Genomic DNA, 25,261 nt, shown 5'->3' on the forward strand with positions numbered 1-25,261 from the left:
AGTTCTGACGGCAAAAACTCCGGTGTCAACACAGGCCACCAGGGCCCAGGGGTAGGCGTTGTAAGTTATGACCTGGGGCATAACTTATTAAGGGGGTTTATAACTTATGGGAAGGGGTTTTGTTTGGGAAGAACACATAGGAAATCTATTATAATTATCCAATTATAAGGTTAAAATACATACTCTGTGATAGATGAAAATTTGCTTTGGCACACAAATTCCTATTAAGGTCAATTCCAAACAGTCGTGATCCCTTTGTGTCAGCAAGGGAAATGGTCTAAACCCCCCTATTGGAGCTATTTTTTTAATCCATTCATTGTTGTCAATCACTGTCCACAAGTTTTGCAAGCTGTCTATTGTTCATATATAAGGTTTTTATCAAAGAGGTAATCGTATAGACTTTTATAAAAGTCTCATTCGATTTAAATTGAAAGTTCTAGATCCGTTTTTTTAAGTCAAGAATAATCGGAGAGTAAGCACCCCCCCCCCCCCCATGCCAGAAAAAACTTGAAACATTTTGCAATCAAAAACTAACAAAAATTAATTAAAAAAAGCTTTGCGAAAAATAAGTTTTTCAAAGACAAGTAAATGCCATTTTAAACTTAACCTCAGGAGATACAAATACCTGTTAAAATTTAAACTCAAAACGACCAGAAATTAATATTAAAGAATAAATGAAACCCAGAACAAACAGATATTAAATAAATACAACAAGTAAGAATAAAAATGAATAGATAGATCTTAAAGCGAGTAATGCTTCGATTGAATAAGAAAATCAAGCTTAAAATGAAAACAATTATTTTGCTATTAAAGTATAAATGAAACTTAAAAGGAACAGAAATTAAATAAACAATCAATGCGAACAAACATACAATATAGATTAATGTAAATGAATAAATAAATCTTAAAATGAATGAAACTTAAATTGAATATGCAAATCAAGTTTGAATCGAATAAAAATAACTACCGCAAAGTTTTTTTTAATTAATATACTTCAGAGTCTATGTTTCTATGTTAATCTTATGAGCTTTGTCCGAGTTGACATTGGAAAATAAAAGATATTTTCTACAACTCTATGATATTAGTAGAATGCTAATATTGAATTCTGAGACCTCCATAGGACCATATTATTCTGAGACCGCCATAGGACCATGTTATTCTACGACCGCCATAGGACCATGTTATTCTACGACCGCCATAGGACCATGTTATTCTGAGACCGCCATAGGACCATGTTATTCGACGACCGCCATAGGACCATGTTATTCTGAGACCGCCATAGGACCATGTTATTCTACGACCGCCATAGGACCATGTTATTCTACGACCGCCATAGGACCATTTTATTCTAAGACCGCCATAGGACCATGTTAATCTACGACCGCCATAGGACCATGTTATTCTACGACCGCCATAGGACCATGTTGTTCTACGTTACTCTATGTTCCTTCCGGTACTATTTGGGATTGCGTAATATGTTATGAAGAAGAGGTTTCTGACATAATTTATGTAGGCCAGATTTCTACTTCATAATAAAGTTGGCATGATATAATGTGGTCAGACATGTTTTGAGAGTATGCAGTTTGTTATTAAAAATTTGGACACTACAATCAGAATTGTTTGATTGACATTTAAAAAGGGGTAATGAGATTTGCGAAATGGAGTGTAGGATTTTGCGAATTTGATCCTATTAAGGATTGACTTGAAATAAAAATTTTTAACAAGAAATGGCTGAAAAGTGTTTTGGGGGAGATGGGGATGATTGTGTAGTGTATAATACACAAGTGATGTTTGGACAGTGTTGTCAATTTAAAAACAATCAAAATTCATTGATTGAAATTTGCAAAAAAGGGGTAATTAGTGATTGGATAATTTTTTAACATGAAATCTCTAAATAAAATATTTTTGGAGCATGTACTTGACGATGGAGAAAAAAGGTTAAAGTGATTAGCAATTACGAGCGAGGATTCCCCCCACTGGTTCCTGGCAGTAGGCTACGCATATCAAGTTGAAAATTTGACAGAATGAGGTATTTGACGTGGAACTTGAACCAAGTCAAAATACACTATGTGCACGCAGATTTTCAAAATGGCATATCTCAAAAAGGGATTTGTGTATTAAGTTGGAACTTTCAGAGAGTGCTTAAAGGGAAAGTCAATTCACCAAAAGGAAATATATGCACGCTCAGGCCTGGATTAAAGGGTTAAAGTGATTAGCAATTACGAGCGAGGAATCCACCACTGGTTCCTGGCAGTAGGCTACGCATATCAAGTTGAAAATTTGACAGAATGAGGTATTTGAGGTGGAACTTGAACTAAATCAAAATACACTATATGCACGCAGATTTTCAAAATGGCATATCTCAAAAAGGGATTTGTGTATTAAGTTGGAACTTTCAGAGTGCTTAAAGGGAAAGTCAATTCACCAAAAGGAAATATGTGCACGCTCAGGCCTGGATAAAAGGGTTAAAGTGATTAGCAATTACGAGCGAGGACTCCCCCATTGGTTCCTGGCACTAGGCTATGCATATCAAGTTGAAAATTTGACAGAATGAGGTATTTGAGTTGGAACTTGAACTAAATCAAAATACACTATGTGCACGCAGATTTTCAAAATGACATATCTCAAAAAGGGATTTGTGTATTAAGTTGGAACTTTCAGAGAGTGCTTAAAGGGAAAGTCAATTCACCAAAAGGAAATATGTGCACGCTCAGGCCTGGATAAAAGGGTTAAAGTGATTAGCAATTATGAGCGAGTATTCCCCCACTGGTTCGTGGCAGTAGGCTACGCATATCAAGTTGAAAATTTGACAGAATGAGGTATTCGAGGTGGAACTTGAACTAAATCAAAATACGCTATGTGCACCCAGATTTTCAAAATGGCATATCTCAAAAAGGGATTTGTGTATTAAGTTGGAACTTTCAGAGACTGCTTAAAGGGAAAGTTAATTCACCAAAAGGAAATATTTGCACGCTCAGGCCTGGATAAAAGGGTTAAAGTGATTAGCAATTAAGAGCGAGGATTCCCCCATTGGTTCCTGGCACTAGGCTATGCATATCAAGTTGAAAATTTGACAGAATGAGGTATTTGATGTGGAACTTGAACTAAATCAAAATACACTATGTGCACGCAGATTTTCAAAATGGCATATCTCAAAAAGGGATTTTTGTATTAAGTTGGAACTTTCAGAGTGCTTAAAGGGAAAGTCAATTCACCAAAAGGAAATATGTGCACGCTCAGGCCTGGATAAAAAGGTTAAAGTGATTAACAATTATGAGCGAGGATTCCAACTTCTGCAGTAGGGTTCACTGATACGCTGAATCTGATAGTGTGATTTTTATTAAAGTCTTATGACTTTTAGAGGGTATTTCCCACTTTTTTCGAAAATGTGGCAAATTTTCTCAGGCGCCTAACTTTTGACGGGTATAACTAAACTTGGTGCAACTTATATATTTGAAATCAACACACAAATCTAATTCTTTTGCTGTATCTTTTGGTATCAAAATTCCGTTTTTTAGAGTTTCGGTTACTATTGAGCTGGGTCGCTCCTTACTCGCTTTTGATAGTACTAAAGAACTTTCAACAGAGAACTTTCAAAACTTTATATCTTTTTTGAAAGTACTAAAGAACTTTAGCGTAAAGAGTGGGGATTTTCCTTCATGGACAATCCCCTTCTTCCATACAAAATCCCTCCATGGAAAGATGCTCCCAAGTAAATTCCTCCCTCGACCCCCTCCCCCATCAGAAAAAGTCCACCCTGAAAACATCTGTATACTTCCCAATAACGAAAACTGTATGTAAACAATGGGCAAAGTTCATAACTTGCAGCCCATCCCCTGGAGACTGTGGGGAATTAAGTCATCCTTAAAGACATAGTTATTAGATATTTCAACTATGCTGAACAAAATGGCTTTCTAAAAATTTAGATCGTGTAACTTTGGGAAAATTGAGCATTAAATGGGGCCTAGTTGCCCCTTCAGGTTTTTGGTCACTTAAACAGGGCACTAGAACTTTTAATCGTCGTTCAAATGAACCCTAGAGTAGGGTGTCCACTACTATCCTAAGCTTCTGCTGAAGCTAGCTTCGAATATTGAACCTAAAATATTCATATTACCATGCTTACGAAGTGTTTATAGAATTGACGGTCTTTAAAAAGACCGTTGGGTAGTCATGGGTGTGATGACTATTGTAAAAATTCATCATTGTTTGTCATCCACTCAGTATGATTCCAATCTATATCACGGGTTTGTTTGTTCTTCTTCTTCCTAGGATATCTCACACACATATTCCGAGAAGGAATATCTATTGGTACCCATTTGCTAAAAAATCGAACCTCGTCCTCTGGGTTGTGTATTTTACTCGGAAATACCTCACAATTAAAATCTTCAAAGTTGAATATTGGTATATCTGATTTGCATTTGTCGATTAAAAGTTTATCAGTGGGCACATTCCCTTTTGTGTACAGTGCTGTTACGCCAAAAAACAGCATATCTCTCTAACTTCCTCTTGCACATAGGATAAATCCTTCCCTTTGTTATAGGATGGAAGTATAATTCTATTATATAAACATATTTTGTTTATAAAGTATAGTGTCTTGCGCCACCTTTCTTCATTGTAGTCATACATATTGTAGTTTATATGCCAGTGGTAACAAGAGACTTCTTGATGATCTGTAGTCAGCTGTAGAAACGCACATTCAAAAATCACCCCACATGACTATTTCTTCAAGCCAATGTATTCGCAATTGAAAACACCATACATCCTTGAAGTTATATCGATAGAATGGATATTCAAACTGTATAAAATTCCAATTGGAAACTCGATTTTATACTAAAGAAACTGAATATATTAACACATACCCAAGACGCCCTGGTTTATATTTAATAAACTATTTTTTTATTATTAAGGCCTCAGAATATTTATCTTCGCGAATGACAAGTAACGATTTTCCTTAAATTAGAATATTAGATAGATATCACATGTAAACAAGAAACTGCCGGTGTTTTAGACGTAAATTTCTCACACCTAGAAGAGACTCGCATCTCAGTACCCTAAATATACATGCTAATTTGGTTTCATCTCGTGACATATTTGTACATGTCAATTGCTAAAGAGCTTTATTCATCTCAAACATAGAAAAGAATCAATTTAATAAATTATTATAATATTTTCGTTTTTTTTTATTGAATTTCTTGTTGTTTTTTTTTGTATTCACACTGGAAATCCCCCCTATGTGGAAGATTAATTTCCATTCGTCTTAGTTCTTAAAGATGCTCCTTATTTCTAGTTTAAAATGCTTATTTTTTAATTTAATTGGAATGAAAAGTCAAAGTGTAACATAAAGAACAAGGTATTTCGGAGGGGGTAGCTAACTTCATATACGGGATAATTTCCATTCGTCTTAGTCTTAACGATGCTCCTTATTTCTAGTTGAAAATGCTTATTTTTTAATTTAATTGGAATGAAAAGTCAAAGTCTAACATAAATAATAAGGTATTTCGGAGGGGGTAGCTAACGTCATATACGGGATAATTTCCATTCGTCTTAGTTTTTAACGATGCTCCTTATTTCTAGTTGAAAATGCTTATTTTTAATTTAAGTGGGATGAAAAGTCAAAGTCTAACATCTTTTATGAGTGCTGGCATATCTGATGAAATAATTTAGATCGTATGATAAATTTAATTTTTTTTTTTAATCCAGTAGTTTTTCAGTAAGGACATTCGATATGCTAAAAGTGTTTGATTCAAACTTTTACCTTGATCATCGATGTTGTTAGCAGAATTTCAGAAGGATCGCTTATGAGTGCTGGCGTATCTGATGAAGTAATTTAGGTCGTATGATAAATTAAATTTTTTTTATTTTTTAATGCAGTAGTTTTTTTTTTTAGTAAGGACACTCGATATCCTAAAAGTGTCTGATTCAAACTTTTACCTTGAGAATCGATGTTGTTAGAAGAATTTCAAAAGGATCGTTTATGACTGCTGTCATATCTGATGAAATAATTTATGTCCTATGATCAATTTAGTAAGGACACTCGATATCCTAAAAGTGTCTGATTCAAACTTTTACCTGGAGCATCGATGTTGTTAGAAGAATTTCAAAAGGATCGTTCATGAGTGCTGGCGTATCTGATGAAATAATTTAGGTCGTATGGTAAATTTAATTTTTTTTATTTTTTAATGTAGTAGGTTTTTTTTTAGTAAGGACACTCGATATCCTAAAAGTGTCTGATTCAAACTTTTATCTTGAGAATCGATGTTGTTAGAAGAATTTCAAAAGGATCGTGTATGAGTGCTGGCATATCTGATGAAATAATTTAGGTCGTATGATCAATTTAGTAAGGACACTCGATATCCTAAAAGTGTCTGATTCAAACTTTTACCTTGAGCATCGATGTTGTTAGCAGAATTTCAAAAGGATCGCTTATGAGTGCTGGCGTATCTGATGAAGTAATTTAAGTCGTATGATGAATTTAATTTATTTTTTTAATGCAGTAGTTTTTAGTAATTACACTCGATATCCAAAAAGTGTTTGATTCAAACTTTTACCTTGAGCATCGATGTTTTTAGCAGAATTTCAAAAGGATCGTTCATAAGTGCTGGCGTATCTGATGAAATAATTTAAGTCATATGATAAATTTAATTTATTTTTTTTAATCCAGTAGTTTTTCAGTAAGGACATTCGATATGCTAAAAGTGTTTGATTCAAACTTTTACCTTAAGCATCGATGTTGTTAGCAGAATTTCAAAAGGATCGCTTATGAGTGCTGGCGTTTCTAATGAAGTAATTTATGTCTTATTATAAATTTAATTTTTTTTTATTTTTTAATGCAGTAGTTTTTTTTTTTTTAGTAAGGACACTCGATATCCTAAAAGTGTCTGATTCAAAATTTTACCTTGAGAATCAATGTTGTTAGAATAATTTCAAAAGGATCGTTTATGAGTGCTGGCGTATCTGATGAAAAATTTTAGGTCGTATGATCAATTTAGTAAGGACACTCAATATCCTAAAAGAGTCTGATTCAAACTTTTACCTTGAGCATCGATGTTGTTAGCAGAATTTCAAAAGGATCGCTTATGAGTGCTGGCGTATCTGATGAAGTAATTTAGCTCGTATGATAAATTTAATTAACTTTTTTAATGCAGTAGTTTTTAGTAATGACACTCGATATCCTAAAAGTGTTTGATTCAAAATTTTACCTTGAGCATCGATGTTTTTAGCAGAATTTCAAAAGGATTGTTCATAAGTGCTGGCATATCTGATGAAATAATTTAAGTCGTATGATAAATTTAATTTTTTTTTTTTAATCCAGTAGTTTTTCAGTAAGGACATTCGATATGCTAAAAGTGTTTGATTCAAACTTTTACCTTAAGCATCGATGTTGTTAGCAGAATTTCAAAACGATCGCTTATGAGTGCTGGTGTATCTGATGAAGTAATTTAGGTCGTATGATCAATTTAGTAAGGACACTCGATATCCTAAAAGTGTCTGATTTAAACTTTTACCTTGAGCATCAATGTTGTTAGCAGAATTTCAAAAGGATCGCTTATGGGTGCTGGCGTATCTGATGAAGTAATTTAGGTCGTATGGTAAATTTAATTTTTTTTTTTATTTTGTAATGTAGTAGGTTTTTTTTTAGTAAGGACACTCGATATCCTAAAAGTGTCTGATTCAAACTTTTATCTTGAGAATCGATGTTGTTAGAAGAATTTCAAAAGGATCGTGTATGAGTGCTGGCATATCTGATGAAATAATTTAGGTCGTATGATCAATTTAGTAAGGACTCTCGATATCCTAAAAGTGTCTGATTCAAAGTTTTACCTTGAGTATCGATGTTGTTAGCTGAATTTCAAAAGGATCGCTTATGACTGCTGGCGTATCTGATGAAGTAATTTAGGTCGTATGATAAATTTAATTTATTTTTTTAATGCAGTAGTTTTTAGTAATGACACTCGATATCCTAAAAGTGTTTGATTCAAACTTTTACCTTGAGCATCAATGTTTTAGCAGAATTTCAAAAGGATCGTTCATAAGTGCTGGCGTATCTGATGAAATAATTTAAGTCGTATGATAAATTTAATTTTTTTTTTTATCCAGTAGTTTTTCAGTAAGGACATTCGATATGCTAAAAGTGTTTGATTCAAACTTTTACCTTGAGCATCGATGTTGTTAGCAGAATTTCAAAAGGATCGCTTATGAGTGCTGGCGTATCTGATGAAGTAATTTAGGTAGTATGATAAATTTAATTTTTTTTTATTTTTTAATGCAGTAGTTTTTCTTAGTAAGGACACTCGATATCCTAAAAGTGTTTGATTCAAACTTTTACCTTGAGAATCGATGTTGTTAGAAGAATTTCAAAATGATCGTTTATGAAAGCTGGCGTATCTGATGAAATAATTTAGGTCGTATGATCACTTTAGTAAGGACACTCGATATCCTAAAAGGGTCTGATTCAAACTTTTATCTTGAGCATTGATGTTGTTAGCAGAATTTCAAAAGGATCGCTTATGAGTGCTGGCGTATCTGACTAAGTAATTTAGGTCGTATGATAAATTTAATTTATTTTTTTAATGCAGTAGTTTTTAGTAATGACACTCGATATCCTAAAAGTGTTTGATTCAAACTTTCACCTTGAGCTTCGATGTTTTTAGCAGAATTTCAAAAGGATCGTTCATAAGTGCTGGCGTATCTGATGAAATAATTTAAGTCGTATGATAAATTTAATTTATTTTTTTTAATCCAGTAGTTTTTCAGTAAGGACATTCGATATGCTAAAAGTGTTTGATTCAAACTTTTACCTTGAGCATCGATGTTGTTAGCAGAATTTCAAAAGGATCGATTATGAGTGCTGGCGTATCTGATGAAATAATTTAGGTCGTATGATCAATTTAGTAAGGACACTCGATATCCTAAAAGTGTCTGATTCAAACTTTTACCTTGAGCATCGATGTTTTTAGCATAATTTCAAAAGGATCGCTAATGAGTGCTGGCGTATCTGATGAAGTAATTTAGGTCGTATGATAAATTTAATTTATTTTATTAATGCAGTAGTTTTTAGTAATGACACTCAATATCCTAAAAGCGTTTGATTCAAACTTTTACCTTGAGCATCGGTGTTTTTAGCAGAATTTCAAGAGGATCCTTCATAAGTGCTGGCGTATCTGATGAAATAATTTAAGTCGTATGATAAATTTAATTTAATTTTTTTAATCCAGTAGTTTTTCAGTAAGGACAATCGATATGCTAAAAGTGTTTGATTCAAACTTTTACAGAGACGACCCGCCCACAGAGATGACACACATATTGAGACGACACACGCACAGACAGAATACACAATACAGAAATTTAATTCAGGAAATTATGAAAAAAAAAATTAGACGGGGTTACGTGCGTGCTCAAGGTAAAAGTTTGAATCAAACACTTTTAGGATATCGAGTGTCATTACTAAAAACTACTGCATTAAAAAAATAGATTAAATTTATCATACGACCTAAATTACTTCATCAGATACGCCAGCACTCATAAGCGATCCTTTTGAAATTCTGCTAACAACATCGATGCTCAAGGTAAAAGTTTGAATTAGACACTTTTAGGATATCAAGTGTCCTTACTAAATTGATCATACGACCTAAATTATTTCATCAGATACGCCAGCACTCATAAGCGATCCTTTTGAAATTCTGCTAACAACATCGATGCTCAAGGTGAAAGTTTGAATCAAACACTTTTAGGATATCAAATGTCCTTACTGAAAAACTACTGTATTAAAAAAAAAAAATTAAATTTATCATACGACTTAAATTATTTCATCAAATACGCCAGCACTGATGAACGATCCTTTTGAAATTCTGCTAAAAACCTCGATGCTCAAGGTAAAAGTTTGAATCAAACACTTTTAGGATATCGAGTGTCATTACTAAAAACTACTGCATTAAAAAAATAAATTAAATTTATCATACGACCTAAATTACTTCATCAGATACGCCAGCACTCATAAGCGATCCTTTTGAAATTCTGCTAACAACATCGATGCTCAAGGTAAAAGTTTAAATCAGACACTTTTAGGATATCGAGTGTCCTTACTAAATTTATCATACGACCTAAATTATTTCATCAGATACGCCAGCACTCATAAACGATTCTTTTGAAATTCTTCTAACAACATTGATTCTCTAGGTAAAAGTTTGAATCAGACACTTTTAGGATATCGAGTGTCCTTACTAAAAAAAAAAAAAAAAACTACTGCATTAAAAATAAAAAAAAATTAAATTTATCATACGACCTAAATTACTTCATGAGATACGCCAGCACTCATAAGCGATCCTTTTGAAATTCTGCTAACAACATCGATGCTTAAGGTAAAAGTTTGAATCAAACACTTTTAGCATATCGAATGTCCTTACTGAAAAACTACTGGATTAAAAAAAAAAATTAAATTTATCATACGACTTAAATTATTTCATCAGATACGCCAGCACTTATGAACTATCCTTTTAAAATTCTGCTAAAAACATCGATGATCAAGGTAAAATTTTGAATCAAACACTTTTAGGATATCGAGTGTCATTACTAAAAACCACTGCATTAAAAAATAAATTAAATTTATCATACGAGCTAAATTACTTCATCAGATACGCCAGCACTCATAAGCGATCCTTTTGAAATTCTGCTAACAACATCGATGCTCAAGGTAAAAGTTTGAATCAGACACTTTTAGGATATCGAGTGTCCTTACTAAAAAAAAAAAAAACTATTGCATTAAAAAATTAAAAAAAATAAAATTTATCATACGATCTAAATTACTTCATCAGATACGCCAGCACTCATAAGCGATCCTTTTGAAATTCTGCTAACAAAATCGATGCTCAAGGTAAAAGTTTGAATCAAACACTTTTAGCATATCGAATGTCCTTACTGAAAAATTACTGGATTAAAAAAATAAATTAAATTTATCATACGACTTAAATTATTTCATCAGATACGCCAGCACTTATGAACGATCCTTTTGAAATTCTGCTAAATACATCGATGCTCAAAGTAAAAGTTTGAATCAAACACTTTTAGGATATCGAGTGTCATTACTAAAAACTACTGCATTAAAAAAATAAATTAAATGTATCATACGACCTAAATTACTTCATCAAGATACGCCAGCACTCATAAGCGATCCTTTTGAAATTCTGCTAACAACATCGATGCTCAAGGTAAAAGTTTGAATCAGACACTTTTAGGATATCGAGTGTCCTTACTAAATTGATCATACGACCTAAATTATTTCATCAGATACGCCAGCACTCATAAACGATCCTTTTTAAATTCTTCTAACAACATTGATTCTCAAGGTAAAAGTTTGAATCAGACACTTTTAGGATATCGAGTGTCCTTACTAAAAAAAAACTACTGCATTAAAAAATAAAAAAAATTAAATTTATCGTACGACCTAAATTACTTCATCAGATACGGCAGCACTCATATGCGATCCTTTTGAAATTCTGCTAACAACATCGATGCTCAAGGTAAAAGTTTGAATCAGACACTTTTAGGATATCGAGTGTCCTTACTAAACTGATCATACGACCTAAATCATTTCATCAGATACGCCAGCATTCATAAACGATCCTTTTGAAATTCTTCTAACAACATCGATTCTCAAGGTAAAAGTTTGAATCAAAAACTTTTAGGATATAGAGTGTCCTTAATAAAAAAAAACTACTGCATTAAAAAATAAAAAAAAAAATTAAATTTATCATACGATCTAAATTATTTCATCAGATACGCCAGCACTCATAAGCGATCCTTCTGAAATTCTGCAAACAACATCGATGCTCAAGGTAAAAGTTTGAATCAAACACTTTTAGCATATCGAATGTCCTTACTGAAAAACTACTGGATTAAAAAAAAAAATTAAATTTATCATACGACTTAAATTATTTCATCAGATATGCCAGCACTAATGAGCGATCCTTTTGAAAATCTGCTAAAAACATCGATGCTCAAGGTAAAATTTTGAATCAAACACTTTTAGGATATCGAGTGTCATTACTAAAAACCACTGCATTAAAAAATAAATTAAATTTATCATACGACCTAAATTACTTCATCAGATACGCCAGCACTCATAAGCGATCCTTTTGAAATTCTGCTAACAACATCGATGCTCAAGGTAAAAGTTTGAATCAGACACTTTTAGGATATCGATTGTCCTTACTAAAAAAACAAAAAACTATTGCATTAAAAAATAAAAAAAAATAAAATTTATCATACGATCTAAATTACTTCATCAGATACGCCAGCACTCATAAGCGATCCTTTTGAAATTCTGCTAACAACATCGATGCTCAATGTAAAAGTTTGAATCAAACACTTTTAGCATATCGAATGTCCTTACTGAAAAACTACTGGATTAAAAAAATAAATTAAATTTATCATACGACTTAAATTATTTCATCAGATACGCCAGCACTTATGAACGATCCTTTTGAAATTCTGCTAAAAACATCGATGCTCAAGGTAAAAGTTTGAATCAAACACTTTTAGGATATCGAGTGTCATTACTAAAAACTACTGCATTAAAAAAATAAATTAAATTTATCATACGACCTAAATTACTTAATCAGATACGACAGCAGTCATAAGAGATCCTTTTGAAATTCTGCTAACAACATCGATGCTCAAGGTAAAAGTTTGAATCAGACACTTTTAGGATATCGAATGTCCTTACTAAATTTATCATACGACCTAAATTATTTCATCAGATACGCCAGAACTAATAAACGATCATTTTTAAATTCTTATAACAACATTTATTCTCAAGTTAAAAGTTTTAATCATACACTTTTAGTATATCGACTGTCCTTAATAAAAAAAACTACTGCATTAAAAAATAAAAAAAAAATTAAATTTATCATACGACCTAAATTACTTCATCAGATACGGCAGCACTCATATGCGATCCTTTTGAAATTCTGCTAACAACATCGATGCTCAAGGTAAAAGTTTGAATCAGACACTTTTAGGATATCGATTGTCCTTACTAAACTGATCATACGACCTAAATCATTTCATCAGATACGCCAGCATTCACAAACGATCCTTTTGAAATTCTTCTAACAACATCGATTCTCAAGGTAAAAGTTTTAATCAAACACTTTTAGGATATCGTGTGTCCTTAATAAAAAAAACTACTGCATTAAAAAATAAAAAAAAAATTAAATTTATCATACGATCTAAATTACTTCATCAGATACGCCAGCACTCATAAGCGATCCTTTTGAAATTCTGCTAACAACATCGATGATCAAGGTAAAAGTTTGAATCAAACACTTTTAGCATATCGAATGTCCTTACTGAAAAACTACTGGATTAAAAAAAAAAATTAAATTTATCATACGATCTAAATTATTTCATCAGATATGCCAGCACTCATAAACGATGTTAGACTTTGACATTTCATCCCAATTAAATTAAAAATTAAGCATTTTAAACTAGAAATAAAGAGCATCGTTAAAAACTAAGACGAATGGAAATTATACCGTATATGAAGTTAGCTACCCCCTCCAAAATACCTCGTTCTTTATGTTAGACTTTGACTTTTCATCCCAATTAAATTAAAAAATAAGCATTTTCAACTAGAAATAAGGAGCATCGTTAAAAACTAAGACGAATGGAAATTACCCCGTATATGAAGTTAGCTACCCCCTCCGAAATACCTTGTTCTTTATGTTAGACTTTGACTTTTCATTCCAATTAAATTAAAAAATAAGCATTTTCAACTAGAAATAAGGAGCATCGTTAAAAACTAAGACGAATGGAAATTAATCTTCCACATAGGGGGGATTTCCATTGTGAATACAAAAAAAACAACCAGAAATTCAATATAAAAACGAAAATATTATAATAATTTATTAAATTGATTCCTTTCTATGTTTGAGATGAATAAAGCTCTTTAGCAATTGACATGTAAAAATATGTCACGAGATGAAACCGAATTAGCATGTATATTTAGGGTAATGAGATGCAAGTCTCTTCTAGGTGTGAGAAATTTACGTCTAAAACACCGGCAGTTTCTTGTTTACATGTGATATCTATCTAATATTCTAATTTATGGAAAATCGTTACTTGTCATTCGCGAAGATAAATATTCTGAGACCTTAATAATAAAAAAATAGTTTATTAAATATAAACAAGGGCGTCTTGGGTATGTGTTAACATATTCAGTTTCTTTAGTATAAAATCGAGTTTCAAATTGGAATTTTATACAGTTTGAATATCCATTCTATCGATATAACTTCAAGGATGTATGGTGTTTTCGATTGCGAATACATTGGCTTGAAGAAATCGTCATGTGGAGTGATTTTTGAATGTGCGTTTCTACTGCTGACTACAGATCATCAAGAAGTCTCTTTTTACCAGTGGCATATAAACTACAATATGTATGACTACAATGAAGACAGGTGGCGCAATACACTATACGTTATAAACAAAATAGGTTTATATAATAGAATGATACTTCCAATATATAACAAAGGGAAGGATTTATCCTATGTACAAGAGGAAGTTAGAGAGATATGCTGTTTTTTTGGCGTAACAGCACTGTACACAAAAGGGAATGTGCCCACTGATAAACTTTTAATCGACAAATGCAAATCAGATATACCAATATGCAACTTGGAAGTTTTAATTGTGAGGTATTTTCGAATAAAATACACAACCCAGTGGACGAGGTTCGATTTTTTAGCAAATGGGTACCGATAGATATTCCTTCTCGGAATATGTGTGTGAGATATCCTAGGAAGAAGAAGAACAAACAAACCCGTGATATAGATTGGAATCATACTGAGTGGATGACAAACATGATGAATTTTTACAATAGTCATCACACCCATGACTACCCAACGGTCTTTTTAAAGACTAACAATTCTATAAACACTTCGTAACCATGGTAATATGAATCTCTTAGGTTCAATATTCGAAGCTAGCTTCAGCAGAAGCTTAGGATAGTAGCGGACACCCTACTGTAGGGCTCATTTGAACGACAATTAAAAGTTCTAGTGCCCTGTTTAAGTGACCAAAAAACTGAAGGGGCAACTAGGCCCCATTCAATGCTCAATTTTCCCAAAGTTACACGATCCAAATTTTTAGAAAGCCATTTTGTTCAGCATAGTCAAAATATCTAATAACTATTTCATTGAGGATGACTTCATCCCCCACAGTCTCCAGGGGAAGGGCTGCAAGTTATGAACTTTGCCCATTGTTTACATATAGTTTTTGTTATTGGGAAGTATACCGATGTTTTCCGGGTGGACTTTTCTGCGGGGGGAGGGGGGCGGGGGAGGTGTGTACGCGGGACATATTTTCAGGAAGGGTTTTTGTATGGAAGAAGTGGATTGTCCATGAAGCAAAATCCCCACTCTTTACGCTAAAGTTCTTTAGTACTTTCAAAAGAGATATCTAAAGTTTTGAAAGTTCTCTGTTGAAAGTTCTTTAGTACTATCAAAAGAGAGTAAGGAGCGACCCAGCTCAATAGTAACCAAACTCTAAAAAACGGAATTTTGATACCAAAAGATACAGCAAAAGAATTAGATTTGTGTGTTGATTTCAAATATATAAGTTGCACCAAGTTTAGTTATACCCGTCTAAAGTTAGGCGCCTGAGAAAATTTGCCACATTTTCGAAAAAAGTGGAAAATATCCTCTAAAAGTCGTAAAACTTTAATAAAAGTCACACTATCAGATTCAGCGTATCAGATAACCCTACTGCAGAAGTTGAAATCCTCACTCATAATTGCTAATCACTTTAACCCTTTTATCCAGGCCTGAGCGTGCACATATTTCCTTTTGGTGAATTGACTTTCCCTCTAAGCACTCTCAGAAAGTTCCAACTTAATACACAAATCCCTTTTTGAGATATGTCATTTTGAAAATCTGCTTGCACATAGTGTATTTTGATTTAGTTCAAGTTCCACCTCAAATACCTCATTCTGTCAAATTTTCAACTTGATATGCGTAGCCTACTGCCAGGAACCAGTGGGGGAATCCTCGCTCGTAATTGCTAATCACTTTAACTCTTTTCTCCAGGCCTGAGCGTGCACATATTTCCTTTTGGTGAATTGACTTTCCCTTTAAGCACTCTCTGAAAGTTCCAACTTAATACACAAATCTCTTTTTGAGATAGGCCATTTTGAAAATCTGCGTGCACATAGTGTATTTTGATTTAGTTCAAGTTCCACCTCAAATACCTCATTCTGTCGAATTTTCAACTTGATATGCGTAGCCTACTGCCATGAACCAGTGGGGGGAATCCTCGCTCGTAATTGCTAATCACTTTAACCTTTATTCTCCATCGTCAAGTACATGCTCCAAAAATATTTTATTTAGAGATTTCATGTTAAAATATTATCCAATCACGAATTACCCCTTTTTTGCAAATGTCAATCAATGAATTTCGATTGTTTTAAATTGACAACACTGTCCAAACATCACTTGTGTATTATACAGTACACAATCATCCCCATCTCCCCCAAAACACTTTTCAGCCATTTCTTGTTAAAAAATTTTATTTCAAGTCAATCCTTAATAGGATCAAATTCACAAAATCCTACACTCCAATTCGCAAATCTCATTACCCCTTTTTAAATGTCAATCAAACAGTTCTGATTGTAGTGTCCAATTTTTTAATAACAAACTGCATACTCTCAAAACATGTTTGACAACATTATATCATGCCAACTTTATTATAAAGTAGAAATCTGGCCTACATAAATTATGTCAGAAACCTGTCCTTCATAACATATTACGCAATCCCAAATAGCACAGGACGGAACATAGAGTAACGTAGAATAACATGGTCCTATGGCGGTCGTAGAATAACATGGTCCTATGGCGGTCGTAGAATAACATGGTCCTATGGCGGTCGAAGAATAACATGGTCCTATGACGGTCTCAGAATAACATAGTCCTATGGCGGTCGTAGAATAAAATGGTCCTATGGCAGTCGCAGAATAACATGGTCCTATGGCGGTCTCAGAATAACATGGTCCTATGGCGGTCGTCGAATAACATGGTCCTATGGCGGTCTCAGAATAACATGGTCCTATGGCGGTCGTAGAATAAAGTGGTCCTATGGCGGTCGTAGAATAACATGGTCCTATGGCGGTCTCAGAATAACATGGTCCTATGGCGGTCTCAGAATTCAATATTAGCATTTTAATGATATTTTTACTCCAACCCTTGTGGGATATTAAAAGAATTTTCGAGAAGTACCGTCATTACAATGTATGCAGGGGGGGGTCCATTTCCCCTAGAAAGAGATAATAGGAAGATATAATTAGTGACAAAGATCGTGGCACCTCGGGCCAAATATATTTGCCCTTACCTCCATGAAAGGTAGTGCACCTTTCGAACCCCCACTGGTTGTAATATCACTGAGGGAAGAAATTGTAGAAACCTAAAAACAGCTCGACCTGGATATTTTTTTCTGTAACGTAATTTTTCTTCAAACTGCCACATGCGCTGGTACCACAAGACCTCCAGTAATTGGTAATGTTCGACCTCCAGTAATTATTTGGTCTTTTAATAATTAGAGCAATACGAATAATAAGGAAATTACATCTTAAGAAGCTTATGCTCAAACGTCAGTGAACAGATTTTATCAACCATTTATGGTAAAAAATTGTAAGTAATGAGTGACAGACATCAATAGCAACTTCCTTCATTCCTTAATGAGGGGGGAGGAGGAGATTTTCCAGCATGATTTGAAAAGCTATCAGAAATTAGGCAAGAAACTACTTTTTTTCAACTAAAAGTCAGGAGTAACTAAATTTAAAAGTAAGTAAGGAGCGATTAAAATTTTAAATTTAATTTAAAACGAACAGAAATTATTTCATACTTGAGTGGTGGTTACCTTTTCCTCAACCCTCATTTAAAACGCTAGAGTTTGACTTTTCGTCATAATTCTTTAAGAAAGACTGCTCAAACACATGGGCCGTTGAATTTGAGTAAAGTGTGTTTAAAAAAAACTAGAACTTTAGAGTAAAGATCGCAAGTTTAGATAGGGGTTGTTCCATTCGTAAACAGACTTTTCTATTCATTTAAGTTTTAATGCTGCTTCTAACCTTCAGTTAAATTTTTATATAATTTCCAAATAAGAACGAATTTGATAGGTAAGAAAAAAAAAACGTTGTTTTTTTGTCTATATTGCTCACTTTTCAAAGTTTTGTTTGGAAAATGACAGATTTCATCACTATTCTTAACCAATTAAGATAAACCCTTATAAAATCAAAATTGGGGTTCAAGATTTAATGGCGTTTGGACAAACCTGATATATTCTACTGCATACAGGAGGGGTAAGGCGTTGAACTGTACAGTCTTTGCCCAAAATGGGTAGCTTCTTGTATTTGAGTCATATTCCCAGATATATTGCCTTTTCTTCCTCTGACAAGCTGGCAATGAAGATGACAAAAGCTGAACACATGTTGGATGTATTGTTGTTGTAGTGGTTATCGTGTAAGTTGTAAGAATAATACTTGTTCTTCGTCTAAACAGATTGTCTAGAAATTGTTGCCGATTTACTTGAGAGTATGCTTCTGTGAAGACAAACAATAGAAAAGGAAAGAAAACATTGGCCGAATATAACCTAAAAAATAGCAAGAAATAACATTCACTTAACTCGACTGCAAAATAAGGTAATAAGATCGAGAGGAGAATCAAGGATATGAAATTAAGAAAAAAAGTAATTTGAAGTTTTTAGTGCTGAAATTTCATTTGATAACGATTTTAAAGAATAATTAAGATATAAAAATCTCTTTGAGGTAGCTAAAAATATTTTAGATAAAGTGTAATAGGAACGCAACTAGAAATGTATTTTATTGGACATCGTGATATAATGCATAGGATATTAAAGTATAGGATATCCTGAAAAAAAATACAGATACATAACAAAGAAATTACTCAATGATCGGACAAACGGGCAGTGCTTTGATTTGACATGTTTATGGGCCCAGAAACCGAAATTGCTAAGAATTACAAAAATAACGAGCAAGGAGGAGAGTATGAGGAGAAGATACTAGACCCCATAATCCTTATTACCAGATAGATGTCCTTTTTTGTTGTTTCTTTTGTTAAATTAATTAAAAAAAACTTTCTCCACAAAACCATTTTTTCAAAAAAAAGTAAAGAACTCCATTAAACCAAAAAAAAATAAACAGAATCAAATAATCTACCAAGCTTACAAGTACAACGCATCAGCATAAATCAATAAATGAAACCCAAAACGAACAGAAATTACAATAAATAACCGAGTCAAACTCAAAACGAGCAGAAATTAACATGAGCAGGGTTCAAAACCCCCTATGCTTTCTAAAAGCCAGAATATAATTTGCACTTTACTGAAAAAAATTCAAATGAATTTGCATTGTCAGTTTAATATACAAATGCTGCATATGTTGAATTGCTGATATTTATTCCTTCAAATCTTGATTAATTTTGATTTCTTAAAGGTTATAAAAGAGAAAATATTTAAAAGAAATTTTTTCGGTATTGTGCAAATTATGTTTAAACTTATAAAAATGAAAACATTTAAAAGAATTTTTTCTGTAAAGTACAAATTGTATTCTGGCTTTTAGAAAGCGCAGGGGTTTTGAACCCTACTCCTTTTAATTTCTGCTCGTTTTAGTTTGAATCGGTTATTTATTGCAATTTCTGATCGTTTTGGGTTTCTTTTATTTATTGATGCTGATATGTGGTAGTTGTATGCATGATAGATTATTTGATTCTATTTTTGTTCATTCTTGGTTTAATGGAGCTCTTTATTTTTTTTCTTCAAAAACTTACTTTGTGGAAAAAGTATTTTTTAATTATTTCTGTTCATTTTATATGGTTGCCGGCGTTTACCCCCCCCCCCACGAATACTCCCCCGAAAAATACCCCCGCGGAAAATAACCCCCGGAAAATACCCCTCCCCACACACACACAGAAAATATCCCCCCCCCCGTGGGAAATACCAGCCGGAAAATACCCCGGAAAATACCCCCGCCCCCGCGGACACCCCCTGGAAAATACCCCATCCCCCGGAAAATACCCCTCTCCCGGAAATTACACCCCCCCTGAAAATCCCCCAGATAATACTCCTCCCAAAAAATACCCCCAAATAATAAGGTTCTCCAAATTTGAAAATTTTATTTGAGTTTTATTTTTTTAATTTCCGTAGGGGGGGAGGAATTTCGGTACTTGTGTGTTACGTGCCACTCACTTAAGTTTACGCTGTGTAAAATTCAAGAACACACCGTTTTTTTGTGAGTTTCTTCGTTACTTTAGAATAAAATTTGTGCTATAGATTTACACATTAGGGGGGGGGGATAAACACAGCGGGTCTGCATGCAAAATGAGTTTCATACAATTTTTCTGCATATTAGAACTTTGAACTTTGGGGGCATGACCCGGCACCACAATTGGAATCAATTCAGCTGCAACACTTTAAGAGATTAATTGGTCTTCACGTAACGACCCACAATCAGGCTATAAAAGGTGTCCTAGGTATATTTTCGCTGAGAATGAGTAGATTAGCACAGATGATCCGGTACTGGCTAAAGGTTCTAAGTCTGTCAGAAGATAGGTTAGCAAAAGCAGCTTATGTGGAGATGCTACGGTCGAAACGTAAAAGATCGTGGCCGTATCAAATAAAAAATGTTTTAGATGGATTAGGATTATCATATATTTGGAATGAGGGGCTAGGACCCTCAGATCAGGGTGAGTCGTTTTTTGCGATGTTTGTAGAAAGAATAAAAGACCAGGAAGTCCAAATGTGGACCCAGGCAGTTAAAACATCTGAAACATTGAAGTTTTATTCCCATGTAAAAGAGATGTTTGGATTCGAATATTATTTTAAACTAGGATTACCGGGGGAGACATTGAGGACTTGGTTTCGGATCCGAGCGAATTGCCTGCCACTAAAAAATAGAAAAAGAGTATTTGAAAGAAATAGGGTGACCCCAGATGCAAATGCAGATTACTCTTGCCCCAGATGTAACCTAGGTATTGAGGATGTCGCCCATATTCTCACCGAGTGCCAGAAACTTTCTCTATTAAGGGAAATGTATTTTGAGGGTGGTAACTTGGAGTTCCCGGGGATCCTGAAAACGACTGTAAAAAGGTCAATCAGGCAGTTATGTAAATATGTAAATGAAGCGTTGACATCAGTGAGTGAAACTTGATATTTATGTTATTTTTCTTGTGGAGTGTGATTAAGAATACTGTTCTGTATGGCCTGTTTTTTGGCTTATAATAAAATTATTATTATTATTATTATTATAGAAGTTAGTTACGTAAGTTAATTTGTAAATTACGTCATAACCAAATCTAGATATATCCATTTAGCAAAAGAAAAGTAAAATTTTTTATGCAAATTTTGTTTACTTATTCAATGACGGTGAACCAAAATAAAAGCTGCATTAACCAAAAAACGATCAGAAATTAAATATAAAAAAAACAAGTTTTTTAAACTGAAAGTAAGGAGCGACATTAAAACTTAAAACGAACAGAAATTATTCCATATATGAAAGAGGCTGTCACCTCCTCAACGCCTCGCTCTTTATGCTAAAGTTTTTTATTGTTTTAAAAAATAAAGTTGTGAGACATAGTCAAACTTTAGCGTAAAGAGCGAGGCGTTGAGGAGGGGACAGCCTCTTTCATACACGGAATAATTTCTGTTCGTTTTAAGTTTTAATGTCGCTCCTTACTTTCAGTTTAAAAAACTTGTTTTTTTATTTAATTCAATAAAAAATCAGAGAGGAATCTCCTTCCCTTAGTTGACACCACCTGTTCTAAATCTTTTTGAAAAACACTTTTTTGTAAAAAAGTGCTCAAATTAACAAATAAATAAATTTCCACATACCCCGCAGTAAGCCAGCAAAAACGAAGACAATAGTGTTTATTTATGTAAAAAAAAAGAAATTCAAACAACAACAACAAAAAATGTTAGAACTGTGGATATTGTAAAACCTTCCCTGCGACACGAGGGATTGAACCGCAGAACAGTGTTTCCAGAACTACGGCTTTGTTCACTGCGCTATCACAAGGTTTTAAGTTGTTTGATTATTTTAAGAGTCTGTTCACTTGCTGTTGATATAATGTTTTCTCTTGTCTACTCCTCTTACCGGTCTTTGAATTTTTTCAAAAATTTTCTGCTGACTAACAGAACTAGGCTAGTTCTAATGGCTAGGCTAGACTAGTGGCCTCAAACCACAAAAAATTAGTGTGGTGGAGAATGTAATTTCAAAATCGGGGGTGGGGGTGGGGATTGAGATATTTGTTGGTTTTTCAATTCTTAGTGAAAATATAAAACAGGGTCATTTTTTCAATAAAAAACTACTCCAAAGACGTATTTTTAAAAACTAGGGAGGACCAGCACCCCTTTCCTCCTCCTCTACCTAGTATATTCCACTGAAGCTAGCAGACAACTGCAACACCAGAGATAGATGAGTAAAGTCTCAGTTCAAAGCTTTAGATCATTTCAGTGTGTTTTTTGTAGATTTATAGTCCAAAAGAGCATAAAAAAAAGTCGCATCGAGCTGATGATAGAACTTTGAGGTTGAGGTGAAGGTGCTGTCTAAAACTTCTAGCATGCAACAAACGAGTTACTGGAAACAGCAAAATATAGAACACGCTTTGTGACCTAGCAGTAACGACAGTTCGGGCTGGCCTTGGTAACCAAGGTTTGAGTTTTTAAAAAGATATTTTATTTGAAATAGGTAATTTCTTTGATGCACCAATTCACTCCTAATGTTCAGGTCTGCGAAAATATTGAAGTCTAAGAAGGAAAATAATTGAAAGTATATTTTCTGACGGAGAAGGCAAAATTCTTTGCAGCAATGTGACAGAAAAATCGCATGAATAATTAGCACAAGTTTCTGTAAAATGTGTTAACTATTCCTCTTAAATCCTTCTAATGTTCTTTCAGGCCACTAAAATATGTGATTCTAGGTGTTTACCCCCCCCCCCCCCGAGGAAAATATCCCCTGGAAAATCCCCCCCCTCCCGTTGAAAATACCCACGGAAAATATTCCCCCCGCGGAAAATAAAGCTTCCCAAACTTAAGAATTTTACTTGAATTTTGTTGTTTTATTTTCCGTAGGGGTAAGGAATTTGCGTACTTGTGTATTATACGCTACTCACTCAAGTTTATGCTGTGTAAAATTCGAGAACAACCCGGTTTCTTCGTTAATTTCTTCGTTACTTTAGAAACAAATTTGGGCGATATATTTGCACATTAGGGGGGGGGGGGTAAAGTATAGTGGGTCTGCATGCAAAATGTGTTATGTACAGTTATTCCACATATTATGAAGTAAGAATTTTTTTCTGACTTCAAACTGTCCAAATATTTTAATCCCCTCCCCTTCATGTGCTCATATATAGCCGAAATTATATATTTCCCATCTATTCTGTCACTTGTCTCACACTAAGCTGAAAGAAACTAATGAAGAAACCGGTTTGTTCTCGTGTTTTACACAGCGTAAACTTGAGTGAGTGGCGTATAATACACAAATACCAAAATTCCTTCCTCCTACGGAAAAAAATCAAATAAAAGTCTCAAATTTGGAAAGCCTCCGTTTTAGCAAAAACTCATATTGGCCTCCTATTTTTTTTGGCCTAAATTGTAAAAAAAAATATTTTTACAAGGTTTATTGTCTATATTGTTAAAACTAATAAAATTAAAAAAAAAGTTTTTCGTGTGGAAGTAAAGAGTCAAGTTCAAACTTAAAACAAATAAAAATTACTGCTTCGCGGTTTATGACATGTTTCTTGAAACAAGTGTTCCAAATCTACTGGTTCGTGACATTTTTAAAATCATAAAAAAAACTTGCGCTTTACTGAATACTGACTTTCTTAGTCTTCTTTCCAAAAAAATCCATTTCCGAATTTTTTTTTCTGCATCTAATCCTGTTTTGTTGCGCTAATTTTATGTTTTCTCATAGTCTTTTTTAACATCTTTTGTGCCAGAGTATTCAAAATAGACAAATAAATCTAAGTAGAAAATTTCCTTCAGTGTTGAGAACATGTTTCTGATTCACTGACTGAAAATTAGCCTTTTGTTTTCTGTTTTGTCTTTTGTTTTTGTTTTGTCCTTTTGTTTCTTCATACTTTTTTCTTCGTCGTTTTTCATACTTCTGACATTTTGGAAGAATAAAACAGGTTGGCACGTCTATCGATGACGTTTATTTTCTTGCAGTGTTTCTTTGAAAATATGTATCCTGTGCTCACTCTCTTCGTTTTTAAGGGTGTTTTTTTTATTTGGATAGGGACTTAAATTTTTTTTCGCATTCTGACCAATGGCGTGCGTAGTACAGGTATCGATCTCCTGACTCGATGCCTTCGGCCGGGAGTGCAATGCGTGGTTGGAGGCATATCATCCAACACTTCCTGTGTTTTCCCCAGATATCTCCAGGTACCATTTAGAATTGGTTGACTCCAGGGTTGCCAACTGGACATATTTTATGTCCAAAGGACATATTTCTGTGTGTCGGGAGCGTCAGGACACAATGACATAATAGGGCAAATAACTAAGGGACATGTTTCAGAAACTTTGGACATAAAAGGGACACTTTTTACAAATTTATGAGATAAAGCAAATTATTTCACTACTGGATATACACTTTTGTAAAGAAAATCACTTTTCACCAAAGTAGTGCTAAAACTACTTATCTAGCACTATATATCTACTGAACTACTTACTTTCTACTATTTTTTTTTATATTTCATACTGCGTTTTTCGGAGTTGCTTGCTCTTTCCCGAAGAAAACTATCTGAGAATATTCTTGAAAGTCTTTGAAAGTTCGTATTCTTTTATCTATAAACGGTTTTATTTCTCCTTGTTTTTACACTTCAGTCAAGATCTAGACAAGCAGACACCTTTTTCGTTAGCACTCACTTCCGGCTTCCGATAGTCAAGCAAAACATTTATCTATTTATCAAGTATTACCAACCGAAAATGAAAAGTTAAAGAAATTAAAATTTGGATTCTTGATGGTCTGGTGTCAAAACAAGAGCCAGGCACTCAGGGTGAATTTTGTCAGTTTGAAATATTTAAGGAAGGAGCAATATGGTCAAAATGTTAGGTTTTTCCTGACCAAGGCACTTTGGATAGACGAAGTTGTCATAGAAACTTTGAAAGCAGCACATTCGATTGAAAATTTAAAGCTCTAGTGCTCTTTTTAAGAATCAAAAGTGATCGGAAGTTGACACGCTACCCCCTCCCCCCCTCCCCCACG

The 25,261-nt window shown here is 33.7% G+C and overlaps 1 protein-coding gene across 1 annotated transcript in view; it reads right to left on the bottom strand.

The window, feature by feature from the left end:
* The window catches only part of LOC148941162 (uncharacterized), a 38,648-nt gene extending 14,203 nt beyond the window's left edge, over nt 1-24,445 (bottom strand). The window contains exons 1-2 of the mRNA XM_089104599.1: nt 24,321-24,445; nt 18,316-18,633 (exon numbers count right to left, since the gene is read on the bottom strand). Of these exons, the coding sequence (XP_088960725.1) occupies nt 18,316-18,633; nt 24,321-24,445 (443 nt within the window). The remainder of the gene's footprint in view (nt 1-18,315; nt 18,634-24,320) is intronic.
* Between the last annotated feature and the right edge of the window lie 816 nt (nt 24,446-25,261).

The sequence above is a fragment of the Artemia sp. Qi Xiang Cuo genome, chromosome 18 (genome assembly GCF_049724085.1).
Source record: "Artemia sp. Qi Xiang Cuo chromosome 18, ASM4972408v1, whole genome shotgun sequence".
In the NCBI taxonomy this organism is placed as follows: Eukaryota; Metazoa; Arthropoda; class Branchiopoda; order Anostraca; family Artemiidae; genus Artemia; species Artemia sp. Qi Xiang Cuo.